Source organism: Nicotiana sylvestris, chromosome 2, assembly GCF_000393655.2.
Source record: "Nicotiana sylvestris chromosome 2, ASM39365v2, whole genome shotgun sequence".
In the NCBI taxonomy this organism is placed as follows: domain Eukaryota; kingdom Viridiplantae; phylum Streptophyta; class Magnoliopsida; order Solanales; family Solanaceae; genus Nicotiana; species Nicotiana sylvestris.
In genome coordinates this window covers 50,460,800-50,475,705 of record NC_091058.1, presented here as the reverse complement: position 1 = coordinate 50,475,705, position 14,906 = coordinate 50,460,800, and the positions used below count along the sequence as shown (strand labels likewise).

Below are 14,906 nucleotides of genomic sequence, written 5' to 3'. Positions count from 1 at the left end.
GGTGCGTGCATTTCTTTTTATATTTATGCGCGTATGAATGCAATTCGATTTATTAATTTATTTTTCTTTTGGAGGACTAAATATATTATTTTATTTATTGATAATTTGGAAACAGGATCACTCCTATTTCATGTGTCTTTTTTTATAAAGTGAAACTTGACAATAGAATAGTACTTCCTCCTCCAGCCTATTTTGTTTTTTATTTGTTCGATCTTTTTTTAAATTTAGAAATAATTTAGCTTAGACTTTTAATTTACCTTTAATCAGAATCTTTTATAACCATACAAATACTCTGGATCCTCTTTTGACTTGTTTAGGACCACAAATTACAAAAGTATTCGTTTTTTTTAAACTTCGTGCTCAGTCAAACAAGTTCACATAAATAGGAACTGAGGGAGTACTATATATAGTATCCAATAATGCTGAACTCATACCGCACATGTTGATACTTTTAGAAGAACTTTCTATACCTTAGTCACCACTTTGAACAAAAGCATAAAATTTCACATGCATTTGTGATTCCCGTGCTTACAGGGCGGAACTAGAGGCCCGTCTACGGGGTCTGCCGAATTTATTAATTTTTGCTCAACCAAGAGTTTTGTGTAAAGAAAATAACAGCAACAAACAACTTCAATATTTTTAATATATGGAAATACTAAGATAGTTTTAACTAATTTAAGGAAAAACAGCCTAGTTAATCTCTGTAGAATTATCTTTGCACATCACACCACTTTCATGTAGAGATTCTTCAGATGTTCCATTGCAGTTTAAAAGTTCAGCTTTGTGTTTTTGCTCATCAAGATACTGCTGATAAGCATAAGAAGAAAATCCCGAAATAGCCAAAACAATAGAAATTGCTTTCACCCCATTCATCTTGTCATGAAAAATAATAACAGCTAGGATTGGATCTAGAGGCGTACCCAAAGTGGAAATCACATTGGCAAATACAGCAGATACCTTCATAATCAACCCAAGAAGACTATAGGTGTAAAGTTGCCAACATAAACTTATCCACAATAATATCATGATATAGGTCAATTTTCCAAGCTCGAAATCTTGCATCTCTACTTTCAAGTTCCTATACTCTCCACTTGCCAATAGGCCAATGAGAATGAGACACGTCGCGAAAAATGATTGACAAATGATGACGTCCATGATATCTCTCAATGTATTCTTTTTTAGGATCTTTCTGAAAATTAGCTCTGTTGTGGCTAATAGGAAACCAAAACCAGCTGATGCAATTAATGTGCATACAAACCCTATCACGTAATTTCGCTTCCCTTGAGAAGATGATTCCGTTTTGTTTGAAGAGTCATCAGGTTGTAATGCCAAGAGAATAGAGGAAATGGTTAGGAGAAAAATAGAATTGGACACAAAAGGTGTAAGTTTTTCTAGTCTCATGGAAAGTGAGAACAAGACATTGAAACCTAATTGACTTGAGGAAATTAGAGAATAAGTAGAGGCTGGGAGGTATAAAAGACCAATTGAATACAAAACACAGCCTCCTCCAAGCAGAAAACCAAGAAAAACATAGACTGATAACAAGACCATTATAGAAGGAGATTTTGTGTCATCGTTAATGTGTCTTAACGTTGGTCCTTCTTCTTCTTTAGGGGTTCTTTTTGTCCAAAATATCATGGGAATTAGAAGAATGGGAAAACCTACAGTTTGAGTAAGTGAAGACAACCACGTACTGTTTCCGCCTTTGTTGTAATACAACTTTCCAAGTATTGTAGCTACTGATTGGCTAGCCAGGACAATGAAGGTATGGATGCCTATCTCGAGCCATTTCTTGTATTTGTCTGCCTTTGGATTCAATGATTGAGCTTTAACAATTGGTGTCTCCATGTTTTTCGTTTCTTCTGCTTCTTCTTGGACTGGCAATCGGCAAAAAGATCAAAGTTAGCTAGCGTCTTTTCTTCCACCATGCACCTTGTATAGTTTCAGCAGCATACACTAGTCTCACTCTCTTTCACACACAGACACAAACACATATATTTTTGGAAAGAATGTCCAAATAATCTACCCGTTTACTATACAAAATATTTTGACTTTACTATGTTATACGTTTTGGTCGTTCATACCTTGCTTCATAAGCAAAACATCCCGTATTTGTCCTTAATGGAGCTTCAGGTTGACTTGGTGGATATTCACATGTTCAAGTATACGAAAAAAATGTCTAGATTTAGCCCTCTGCTTTATTAACTATGATTGAACATTAGCAAGTGCGGTTATACTTCTGTTAGGGTCCATGCTAGAGCTCCGTTACAATCAGGGCAAGTACGAAATGATTTGCTGGCAAAATTAAAAGGGTATAAATATAATGACTTAAGTATAACGGAGGATAAATTAAGACATTTTTTTTATAGTTGAGGAGTATTTTTGACCATTTTCTTCGCTTTCTTTAAAAAATTGTTACTTCAAAATCACTTTCCATAGAACAATTTAGAGAAGGAGTTTAAGAAATTTAAGGTCAAAACAAGAAGAAAGGTCAAGGTGAGAAGATGACTCGAAGGATGTGAGCAATCTTACTCGTTATATCAAGCTGCTTTTCTGCAACACTTCCCATGGCAAACACGTACGTAAAAGAACTCCGACTTCTGACTTATTCTCTAGCTGGTGGACACTATATCTTTCTATATATGAATTTGAAGAAAAGTTAGAATCTCATGTTAGGATTCGGATGGCTTAATATAGTTGCATGTGAAGGTTGAGGTGGGCTGTAGGAGGGGGTGATGAGATGGATAATAAGAGTAAAAAAAAAAGTTTAAAGAAATTATTTCTAAATAATTTGAACGGTTTTTGTCGTTGTTCTCCGATTCAATTTACCGTTTTCTAGTTTTGCACAATGTGTTTAGCTTCGATAATTGAAGGAATGGTCTTAACTTGGATAACTGGTTGAAGGTGAAAAAGACAACTCTATATAAGTTCGGACAAAGGTCTGACGACGGAGCAAGTAAAGTTTGCTCTTTATTAGATTTTAGGAAGTATATAATGGAATTCCAAGCATTTACTAGTATAATTTAAATAAGGTTGAATGATATAAACCTGGACAGAGGAAATACAAACAAAAAATGGACCTTCTCCCAAGTAAAATTCTTTTTTTCCTACAGGACTGCAGAAGAAGACTCTTTACTAAATTATCTTTTTCACGTATATGTTGCGGAAGCCAAATGTATATAGTGTGAATAAGTCACAACTACTATACCAAAAATTATGACAGCCACCAAATAATAAATAAGACAATAAAACAACAATAAAGGGAACACCAGAATTTACGAGGTTCGGCTAATTTTGCCTACTCCTCGGACACAACCAATATTTTATTTCACTCCAAAAATACAAGTGAAATAATACTAAAGAGAGAAGATACAAATGTCTTAAACAGATGAGAAGGCAAATGAGAGGTGTGTTTAAATCCTAAACATTAGGCCTTCTTTTATAGGGAAAAATCCCCCCAAACTTAACTCCCAACCAATGTGGGACTTTGGCATTTTGCCAAACTTCAACAAATCTCCACCTTGGCAAAATTCCACATTTTCAATTCTCTCTCAATAACAAATTTTGGTTGTGTCTTCATCTTCAATCTTCAGTGTTCAACAATGTTGATCAAATCCAAACAATGTTGAAACTTGATCGCAGTCACCACCTTAGTTAGCATATCAGCAGGATTCTCCGTAGTATGAATTTTCTTCACTGTGACTCCTCCTTCTTCTATGATTTCTCGTACGAAATGATACCGAACATCAATATGCTTCGTCCTTGCATGATAAACTTGGTTCTTCGCTAATTGAATAGCACTTTGACTATCACAAAAAATTGTGATACCTTTTTGTTCAACACCAAGCTCCTTTAGCAATCCTTGAAGCCAAATTGCCTCCTTCACAGCCTCTGTAATAGCCATGTACTCTGCCTCTGTTGTAGACAAAGCAACTGTTGACTGCAAAGTAGACTTCCAACTAACTGGTGCCTTTGCAAAAGTAAACACATAACCAGTAGTTGATCTTCGTTTGTCCATATCACCCGCAAAATCTGAGTCACAATATCCAACTACAGACTGATTGTCTTCCTGCTCAAAAACTAACCCGACATCTACAGTATTATGAATATACCGTAGAATCCACTTCACAGCTTGTCAATGCTCCTTCCCTGGATTGTGCATATATCTGCTAATAACTCCAACAGCTTGTGAAATGTCAGGCCTTGTGCAAACCATTGCATACATCAAGCTACCAACAGCATTTGCGTATGGTACCTTTGACATATACTCTCGTTCAGCTTCATCCATTGGCGACATAGTAGTACTTAGCTTAAAATGGGAAGCAAGTGGAGTACTAACTGGCTTAGTCTTGTCATCTATGCCAAAACGTTGAAGTACTCTCTTCAAATATTCCTTTTGAGATAAACAGAGTTTCTTTGAACGTCTATCTCTAATTATCTCCATGCCAAGAATTTTCTTTGCCTCACCCAAATCCTTCATCTCGAACTCCTTCTTCAGTTGAATCTTCAACTTATCAATTTCTTCCGAATTCTTGGAAGCTATCAACATATCATCAACATATAGGAGAAGATATACAAAGGAACCATCTTTAAGCTTGTGCAAATACACACAATGATCGTATTTGCTTCTCTTGTACCCTTGCCGTAACATAAACTCGTCAAATCGCTTGTACCATTGTCTAGAAGATTGTTTCAATCCGTACAATGATTTTTCAAGTTTGCACACCATATTTTCTTTTCCAGCAACTTTGAATCCTTCTGGCTGAGTCATGTAGATTTCCTCCTCCAAGTTTCCATGTAAAAACGCAGTTTTTACATCCATCTGAACTAGTTCCAAATCCAATTGTGCTACCAAAGCCAACATAATTCTAATGGAGGAATGTTTTACAACTGGAGAAAACACTTCATTGTAATCAATTCCCTCCTTTTGAGCATATCCTTTGGCCACCAATCTTGCTTTGTAGCGAACATCTACTTGGTTAGGAAATCCTTCCTTCTTTGCAAATACCCATTTGCACCCAATTGCCTTCTTTCCCTTCGGGAGATTGGCCAATCTCCATGTATGATTCTGATGAAGGGACTGTATTTCATCATTCATGGCAATCCTCCACTTATCTTCTTCTGAACTTTGGACAGCATCTTTATAAGTGGTAGGAACATCATCAGCTACAATTGAGGTTGCACAAGCAACCGTCTCTATGAGACGAACAGGTTTCGTTATTGTTCTTTTTGGCCTGCTGGTTGCTATTGATTCAAGTTGTTGTTGAGGTTCCTGAGTTGGAATCTCCTCTACTGGCTCTCCTTCCAGAGGGTAATCTTCATTTGTTTCCTCATCTGCTTCTTGTGTAGGAAAAATAAATTTTCCCTCAAACTCCACCTGCTTAGAAGCACCTTTATTTTGTTTGGTGTCTTCTGTTACCTTATTTACCATAGCAGATTCATCAAAGGTAACATCTCTGCTGAATATTACTTTCTTTGTCATAGGACACCATAAGCGATATCCTTTGACTCCAGAAGTAATTCCCATAAAAATAGCCTTCTTTGCCCTTGGATCCAATTTTGACTCCGTCACATGATAATATGCAGTTGAGCCAAACACGTGCAAAGAGTTATAATCTACAGCAGGTTTTCCATACCATTTTTCAAATGGTGTCTTGCCATCAATAGCAGCAGATGGTAGACGATTAATGAGGTGGCATGCATATGTAATTGCCTCAGCCCAAAATTCTTTGCCCAAGCCAGCATTGGACAACATACACCGTACCTTCTCCAGCAAGGTCCGGTTCATACGTTCTGCCACTCCATTCTGTTGTGGTGTATGTCTAACAGTGAAGTGTCGGACGATGCCATCATTTTCACAGACCTTATTGAAATGATCATTTTTGTATTCACCTCCATTGTCTGTGCGAATACACTTGATCCTCCTGCCTGTTTGATTCTCCACCATCGTCTTCCATTTGAGAAAAATTCCCAGCACTTCATCTTTGTTTTTCATTGTATACACCCACACTCTTCGAGAAAAATCATCAACAAAGGTTACAAAATAGTGCTTCCCACCCAATGAAGGTGTTTTGGAAGGACCCCAAACATCAGAGTGTACATAATCCAAAATACCTTTAGTATTATGGATCGCTGTACCAAATTTAACCCTTGTCTGTTTCCCTTTAACACAATGCTCACAAAATTCCAAGTTGCAAGCTTTTACTCCTTTTAACAATCCTTGATCTGATAGAGTTTTCAAGGATTTTCCTCCAGCATGTCCCAAGCGCATGTGTCATAGCTTGGTTGCTTCTGCCTCTTTGTCGTCACTGGATGTCACTGTCGCTGTCCCAATAACTGTACTGCCACGATAGCGGTACATATTATTATTCTTCCGATTAGCCTTCATTACCACTAGTGCACCGGAGCATACTCTCATCACTCCATTTTCTGCAATGATTTTGAACCCTTTTGATTCCAGGGCTCCCACAGAGATGAGATTCTTCTTCAAATCCGGTACATATCGAACATCTGTTAATGTTCTGATCATTCCATCATGGTTCCTTAATCGTATTGAACCAATGCCATATGAGGTAAGAGGGCTGTTATCCGCTGTGTGGATGACTCCATATTCTCCTTCTTGAAATTCCACAAACCAGTCCCTGTTGGGACACATATGATGGCTACAAGCCGAGTCCATCAACCATATGTCTGATGATGTTAATGACTCTGTTGTAACTAATGAGAAGTCTGAATCATCACAATCAGCTACATTTGAATCCATAATGGCCTTTCCATTGTTATGTTTGGCCTTATTCTTCAACTTCGGACAGTCTTTCTTCCAGTGCCCCTTTTCTCGACAAAAGGCACATTCATCTTTGCTGGGTCTGGATCTTGACTTGGATCTTCCCTTCTTTGTCCTCGTTTGATTTTGAGGACGACCCCTCACAAATAGTGCTTCTCCTTCTCCGCCCTTCTGTTTTTCTCGCTTTCTTTGTTCATAGCTGTACAAAGCCGAACAAACTTCTCTGAGAGAAACTTCGTCATTTCCATGGAGTAGAGTAGTTTCAAGGTGCTCGTACTCATCAGGAAGTGACGCCAACAACATCAAGGCCAAGTCACCATCATCATAAGTTGTATCCATATTTTGCAAATCTGTGACCAACTTATTGAAACTGGTGATATGTTCATTCATCGTGGTACCAGGAACATAGGTGAAGTGAAACAGTCTCTTCTTCATGTACAATTTATTTTGACTGTTTTTCTTCAAAAATTTATCCTCCAGTGCTTTCCATAATTTACTTGCAGAAGTTTCCTTTGTGTATGGATATTTCTGCTCTCTAGCAAGGTAGGATCGAATGGTACCGCAAGCAACACGGTTGATAATTCTCCAATCTTCTTCTCCAATAACATCTGGTTTCTTTTCTTCAATGGCCAGATCTAGCCCTTGTTGAAAAAGGACATCTAGAACCTCGCCTTGCCACATCCCAAAATGTCCGGACCCGTCAAAAATTTCTACCGCAAATTTCGCATTTGACACAATTCTTGTCATAAGCGAAGATGCCAATGATGACGTATTGTTGACACTTGATGTAGATTCTTCTTGTTTATTGTCTCCCATATTTGACACAAATATTATTTAATAGCTGACGACACAAATCAAGATTATTTCCTTTCTGATGTAGAAGATCAGACTAAGCTGCAACTACAGAGCATACTCAGACAGAACCTTGACTCAGTTACCAAGATAAATCTTTTCTGATGTGGAAGATCAGACTATGCTGCAACCACAGAGCATACTTAGACAGTACCTTGGCTCTGATACCAATTGTTGCGGAAGCCAAATGTATATAGTGTGAATAAGTCACAACTACTATACCAAAAATTATGACAGCCACCAAATAATAAATAAGACAATAAAACAACAATAAAGGGAACACCAGAATTTACGAGGTTCGGCTAATTTTGCCTACTCCTCGGACACAACCAATATTTTATTTCACTCCAAAAATACAAGTGAAATAATACTAAAGAGAGAAGATACAAATGCCTTAAACAGATGAGAAGGCAAATGAGAGGTGTATTTCAATCCTAAACATTAGGCCTTCTTTTATAGGGGAAAAATCCCCCCCAAACTTAACTCCCAACCAATGTGGGACTTTGGCATTTTGCCAAACTTCAACAAATCTCCACCTTGGCAAAATTCCACATTTTCAATTCTCTCTCAATAACAAATTTTGGTTGTGAATCGAAACACAATCATTTCTAATTTTTTGAAATAAACTTACCTATTTGGAATACTTTAATTTACAAGTCACGATAATAATACTCTAATTTAAAATATTTAAACAAGGCTTGAATAAAGATAAATTAACCAAATAGTATATAAAATTGAACTGAGATAAAGGCTTTTGTTCAATCAACTTATGGGGTGTCGGGCTGCCCTTTTTATTCACTTCGTGGGGGTGTAAAATATAAGAAGTGGATTGAAATACTCTTCAATATAGTCTTGGTCAAGGAGTCACCACTTTGAACAAAAGCCAGAATTTTGACTAGAAAGTCCACATGCATTTGTTATACACACCATTCCATATACTAAAGTAGTCTAATATCGGTCTCATTATTAGCCATCTCCTAAATCCAAAGCCGTAATCAAATTAAAGAATCCCTGTTATTATTCCTAAGCACTCCTCTACCTCCACTTCCACCTCTCCCGGATTAATTACCCAAAGTACCATCAATATTAAGCCGTAAGAATAGTGTGATCTTGGAGCTTTCCAAGAAACTTGTAACAACAAATCTTTATGTAGTAGTTTCCTTTAGCAAATTCAAGAGAGATTTATTATTTTCTTCCAAAATTACTTTTAGTATTAAGTACCCTCAAATTTTAAATTTATTGGAGTTACAACTATTATAACCATTAATTAACAAGGGTAACTTAGTAAAATAAACCCTTAATAAATGATTTTAAGTCAATAGAGGACGGAGAGAGTAATGGAACACTTATAATATATTACATATTGATAAAAGAAAATAACAGTAACAATCAACAGCAATCCTTTCCATAAAAATACTAGCTAATAGATTTTAATTTAAAAGAAAACAGCCTAGCTAATTAATAACTGTAGAATTTTCTTTGCACGTGAAACCACTTTCACCAACGAGTTCTTCAGATGCTCCGTTGCAATTTAAAAATTCAGCTTTGTGCTTTTGCTCATCAAGGTACTGCTGATAGGCATAAGAAGAAAATCCCCAAATAGCCAAAACAATAGAAATTGCTTTCACCCCACTCATCTTGTCAGGGAAAATAATAGTAACAGATAGAATCTGAATTAGAGGCGCATCCAAACTACCTGGTAATCACATTGGCAAATACAGCAGATACCTTCATAATCAGCCCAAGAAGACTATAGTATAGGAGTAAAGTTGCCAACACAAACTTATCCAAAATAATATCATGACATATGACACTTCTCCAAGCTCGAAATCTTGCATCTCTGCTTTCAAATTCCTCCACTCTCCACTTGCGAATAGTCCAATAAGGATGAGACACGTGGCAAAAAACGATTGACAAATAATGACATCCATGTTTTCTTTCAAGCTATTCTTTTTTAGGAATTTTCTAAACATGAGTTCTGTCGTGGCTAATAGTAAACCAAAACCAGCTGAAGTAATTAGTGTGAATACAAACCCCTTCACATAATGATGGTTCCCTTGAGAAGACGATTCCCTTTTGCTTGAAGAGTCATGATCAGGCTGTAACGCCAAGAGAGCAGAGGAAATGGTTAGGAGAACAATAGAATTGGACACAAAAAGTGTAATTTTTTGTAGTCTCATGAATAGTGAAAACAAGACATTGAACCCCAATTGAGTGGCGGAAATTAGAGCAAAAGTTGAGGTTGGGACATATAAAAGGCCCTTTGAATACAAAACACAACCTACTCCAAGCAGAAAACCAAGAAAGACATAGATTGATAACAAGACCTTTACAGAAGGAGACTTCACGTCACTGTACGTTGTGACTTATTATTCCTTCTTCTAATTTTGGGGTTTTAATTTTATTATTATTCAAAATGATCATTGGAATTAGAAGCCTATAGTTTGAGTAAGTGAAGCCAACCACGTACTCTTTCCGCCTTTGTCGTAATATAGCTTTCCAAGTATTGTAGCTACTGACTGACTAGCCAGAACAATGAAGGCGTGGATCCCTACTTCAAGCCACCTCTTGTATTTACCGGCAGTCAAAGTCAATGACTCAGGTTCAACAATAATTTTCTCCAAGTTTTGCATTTCTTCAGTTTCTTCTTGGACTGTGAATAAGCCAAAAGATCAAAGTTAGCTAGCGTCTTTTATTTCACCAACATACACAAGTAAAAGAAAATGCCCATATACATACACTAATTTGTTATGAGTTTAAGTTTCATGCGGCGGTGTATAAATTTTTAATATTATCAGGTTACATTGACATACCATAAAAGTACGTACGTACTTACGTAGTAAGTATGATATGATAACCTTGAAAATAGAATAATAATATGTCATATCGAGTCAAATTGTACAAATAGTGCTTAATTTTGTATACTATTAGGGTATATGACTTAAATCCGTTTTTATTGTCATTATCTATCAACTCCAAGTCTTCAACGTCACTTACCCTCAGATAAAAAGAAAAAGAAACTAGTGAAGGAAGTTAAATTAAAACATTAAGGGAAACTTACTGATAATTATATCCAGCTCCTTTTCTGCAACATTACTTCCCATAGCAAACATGTAAAAGTACTTCCACTTCTGAAGTAACTCTCGCTACCTGGTTGAATTAAACTATTTGTTTAGACTTCCTTTCTATGGATTTGAATAAAAGGTTGAATCTCATGTTAGGATTCTGATGGCTTATTATATAATTGCATGTGAAGGTTGAGGTGGGTCGTAGGAGTGGGTTACTGGGGTTGATACGAGTAAAAATGAAAGAAATTACATCAAATTAATTTGAACGTCTTTTGTCATTCTTCTCCAATGCAATTCACCACTTTCTAATTTTTACAAAAAGTGTTACTCCTAAGTCCTACCTTTGATTATTGAAGGAATAATCCTAACTTGGTTACATGTTGAAGGTGAAAAGGACGATCTATATAAGTTCAAACAAAGGATTTGACGATGGAGCAAGTAAAATTTGACCCCTACCCTGGGATAGAGAGGTTGTTTCCAAATAGACTCTCGGCATCCTTACCTCCAAGAACTCATCAGCTTACTCTTGGGTGACTCGAACTCACAACCTCTTGGTTGGAAGTGGAGATTGCTTACCATCCAAGCAACCTCTCTTGTCTAAATAAGGTTGATAGCAAAATATCTAAGTAAAGTTATGATTTAAATAAGGTTGAATATGATGAAATAAACCTGGACAGTGGAAATATTAACAGAAATGGACCTTTCCCCTTTAATGATTTTTTAGGCTTGTAAGATATTAAAAGGAAGGAGAGACTCTGCTAGGAAAGAAATTATCTTCTAACGTATATAAACTACTCTCTCCTCCCATTTTATGTAGCTGGTTCGGACAACAGAATAAAATTACTTAACTTTTGATATGAATATAGACTTAGATTCTTCGAGTTAATTGAAATAAAAATTAGTACATATATATGAATTATATATAAAGTTAGTAGTCTTATAAGTCACAATAATTAATAATTCAAATCATTCAAAAAGTAAAAAATAATAGTCCGGTGCACTAAGCTCCTGCTATGCGCGGGGTCCAAAGAAGGGCCGGACCACAAATATCTATTGTAGGCAGCCTTACCTGCATGCATTTCTGCAAATTATTCAAAAAGTACTTGAAAAAATAGTTCCAATTCCTTCAACCTGCTCTTATCAGTTTCTGTTCTAACTGTTAGATGAATGACAGAGAAAATGGAAAAATAAACAGAGAAGAAAGATTTCTGCAAATAATAACATAGGAAGATTGACCGATTCTAATCTTTGCCTTGAAATTCTTTGAGAGTTTTCAGGAGAGTATTGTTTTCATGTTCTTGGGAAAGAAAATTATAAGGAAGAAATTAGAAATTCCTATGATTAAGTCTCCCTTTTATCTTTCTAAAATGACATGACTATACAATGAGTTTCACAACACATCGATTGTGTCTTTTCTCTATCCTTTTATTATTTTACTTTCTTTATATATACATATCTACTCCATTTTGTTTATGCACTAGAATATTGATTTTGGCTTTAGCCCACATGGGCGTCCTAAACAGTATACTATTCCTTCAATAACTATACTTTGCTCTGTTTCTTTCTAAACTTGCTCCTGCCGTCGAAGAGCAACTCCTTCTCGAACAAAGAAGAAAAAGAGTACCAACTGCTTTGATAATTGTACTTCTCCTTTAATTTGCTTGAAGAGTAGAGGATCTTGACAAATGTGAAGCACTTGGAGTATCATTTTCAATGGGAGAAGCAACTCAATATTTCTCGTAAGCTTTCTCACGTTTTTGTAGTCAAACCCTCAGCTAATTTCTTGATCTCCTTTTCTTTTTGTTCATCATCTTTTATGAAATCCCACTAATTAAGATTATTTACATTTTAATTTGCATATATATAGTTCAAGAAGAAGCTAAGGAAGCAGATGTTAGGAAGAATATTCATGCAAATGCTTTCCCTCAATCCTTCATTTCTTGGCGTACAAAATATATATAAGAAGTGGATTGAAATATTCTTCAATATAGTATTGGTCCTGAGTTGCCAATCCGCTGCTACACTCCTTGGCGAACTTTACTACAAAGAGGGTGGAAAAACCACATGGTTGGTTTCACTTTTGCAAAATGGGGGATTTCCATTACTTCTTCCCATTTATTTCCTGAATAAAATTCCTAAAAAATGTACTCTTATTAGTGATGACGAAAACAACACGAGCAGTGCTATATCTATTTGGAAGTTATTATCGGTATACGTCTTTCTTGGTACTCTATTGGGTGGATGTTGTATGTTGAGTGCTGTGGGCTTGTTATACCTCCCTGTTTCAACATTTTCCCTTATTAACACAACTCAATTGGGGTTCAACACCTTGTTCTCATTTTTCCTCAACTCTAAAAAAATAACTACCTATATAGCCAATTCTATATTCCTACTCACTATCTCATCAATTCTTCTTGTGTTGCAACGTGATGACTCCTCTTCAGGCCATAACAAAGGCGGTAAACACTATATAATAGGGTTTATATGTAAGCTATTTGCCTCAGCAGGTTATGCATTGTTGTTATCATTCACAGAGCGCGTGTTCAGGAACATCATAAAAAAACGAACAATGAAAGAAGTGATAAACTTAGTGATTTGGCAATCATTTTTCGCCACTTGTGTCATTCTCATTGGCCTTTTCGCGAGCGGAGGATGGAAAGGTCTTAAAACAGAGATGCAGGAATACAAGCTAGGGAAATTGTCCTATGTTATGACATTGGTATGGAATGCTTTGTGTTGGCAGGTTTATACAATTGTTGTTCTCAGCTTAATTACGAAGGTGTCTGCCCTATTTGCCAATGTCATTACTGCATTGACTATACCTCTTATTCCAATTCTTGCTGTTATTATATTCCATGAAAAGATGAGTGGGGTGAAGGCTGTTTCCATGATTTTGGCCATTTGGGGATTTTTATCCTATGCTTATCAGCAATATCTTGATGAACTAAAGCGCAAAGCTGATATGTCAAAGGCCAATGAAGAATCTGAAGTTTCCCTTGTTGAACAAGCATAAATTAGTGAGACAACATAAAATTAAGAGTTGAAAAATGATGAGTTCTAATCTACATGGAGTACTCTTTCATTGTTATTCCCTCATTATGATCTATTTCTGAGCAATTGTCTGTGTTAGCATTTTCATGGTATTACTTTTTCTCAATGCATAAACATATGTATACAATTGAGAAAACAGGGGCGAAGGTACATTGTCAAAGGGTGATCAATTTGTCGAAAAATTATAGTGTGTATAGAAATAAAATATTATTGTAAGTTTTAAAGGTGTATAATATATTATGAATACACTTTGTCGCAGAACTTTTTTCACTTCTTTCAAATTTAAACACCCTTGAGAAACTGGATACTGCAGTATTCTATTGAAGTTTTTGTCCCTAAAAGTGGGTACACGACTTCAATCTTAAGTGCTTATAAAACTCTATGCAAACGTTTAGATTTGAGAACCTTTACTATATAGATAATCGACGCGTCAATCCGATGATAATAAAGACAAATCATGAAATAAAATTGGAAGATTCGACTGGTATCCAAATTATATGCTCTACTACTTGGTAAACGCAGAAAAGACAAATTAATAATTAAAAGGCTTCGCAGCACTAGTATCAGTTTTATATCTTTGTGCTCTTTTTTTTAAGAACATACAATATTATTAACTGTAACTTTAATACCAAGCTTTGCATGTGAGGCCACGTTTATGACAATGTCCTTCCCTTTAATTAGGGAAAGAAACACTCCCCTTTATACATTTCTTTCGAGCATCATGTAAATATTACTAGTAGATAGCTTTCTTCCTTTTATACTTGTTGGTTTAAGCTTTAATTTTTACCAGCTTCTTGACCTACACAAAGTTGCACAGGATGACTCCTGTTATATTTTAAAGCTAATATAAAGTGATCCTCTATCTATTGGTTAAAAGGTATTTAACTTAAAAGTTGATAAATAACTTTACTCCTTAGTACATATCAACTTATAATATGTGGTTTACACCATGAGCCACCTTTTGCCGAGGGTCACCGAAATATTATAAAAAACACACTATGGATATAAATAAAATATTAATTTTAAATATATAAAACATAGTATTGAACAACTCTTTGTTTGAATTTTTTTTTACTTCTTTCAAATCTAAATACCCGTGTATTCATTACATAGATAAAAGCTTCCAAAAAAGTTCCAGCCCACGATTGGAC

The 14,906-nt window shown here is 35.8% G+C and overlaps 2 protein-coding genes and 1 long non-coding RNA gene across 3 annotated transcripts; 1 reads left to right on the top strand and 2 right to left on the bottom strand.

The window, feature by feature from the left end:
- Positions 1 to 513: 513 nt before the first annotated feature.
- Positions 514 to 2,639, bottom strand: LOC104225522 (purine permease 21-like). Its single transcript, XM_009777345.2, has 2 exons — positions 2,533 to 2,639; positions 514 to 1,877 (listed from the first exon to the last, which is right to left on the bottom strand). The coding sequence occupies exons 1-2, from the start codon at positions 2,567 to 2,569 to the stop codon at positions 691 to 693; spliced, it is 1,224 nt and encodes a 407-aa protein (XP_009775647.1). The 5' UTR covers positions 2,570 to 2,639; the 3' UTR covers positions 514 to 690.
- A 6,451-nt stretch (positions 2,640 to 9,090) lies between these two features.
- Positions 9,091 to 10,740, bottom strand: LOC138884905 (probable purine permease 10). Its single transcript, XM_070165769.1, has 4 exons — positions 10,698 to 10,740; positions 10,107 to 10,289; positions 9,420 to 9,917; positions 9,091 to 9,332 (listed from the first exon to the last, which is right to left on the bottom strand). Exons 1-4 carry the CDS (start codon positions 10,738 to 10,740, stop codon positions 9,091 to 9,093), a joined length of 966 nt encoding a protein of 321 aa, XP_070021870.1.
- Positions 10,741 to 12,169: 1,429 nt separating this feature from the next.
- LOC104214859 (uncharacterized) lies at positions 12,170 to 13,769 on the top strand. Its single transcript, XR_011404991.1, has 2 exons — positions 12,170 to 12,443; positions 12,572 to 13,769. It is a non-coding gene; the product is annotated as an uncharacterized lncRNA (long non-coding RNA).
- The last annotated feature ends 1,137 nt before the right edge of the window (positions 13,770 to 14,906 follow it).

Bases quoted from the DNA above. Each gene is read 5' to 3' on its own strand.
- LOC138884905 (XM_070165769.1), bottom strand. From the start codon at position 10,740: ATGGGAAGTAATGTTGCAGAAAAGGAGCTGGATATAATTATCA. The intron at 9,918-10,106 runs GTACGTGGTTGG...TGCTTGGAGTAG, and splicing joins TTACGACAAAGGCGGAAAGA to GTTGTGTTTTGTATTCAAAG. The intron at 9,333-9,419 runs GTTTGTGTTGGC...TGTGATTACCAG, and splicing joins CATGATATTATTTTGGATAA to GTAGTTTGGATGCGCCTCTA.
- LOC104225522 (XM_009777345.2), bottom strand. From the start codon at position 2,569: ATGGGAAGTGTTGCAGAAAAGCAGCTTGATATAACGA. The intron at 1,878-2,532 runs GTAAGATTGCTC...GCCGATTGCCAG, and splicing joins AAAGCAGCTTGATATAACGA to TCCAAGAAGAAGCAGAAGAA.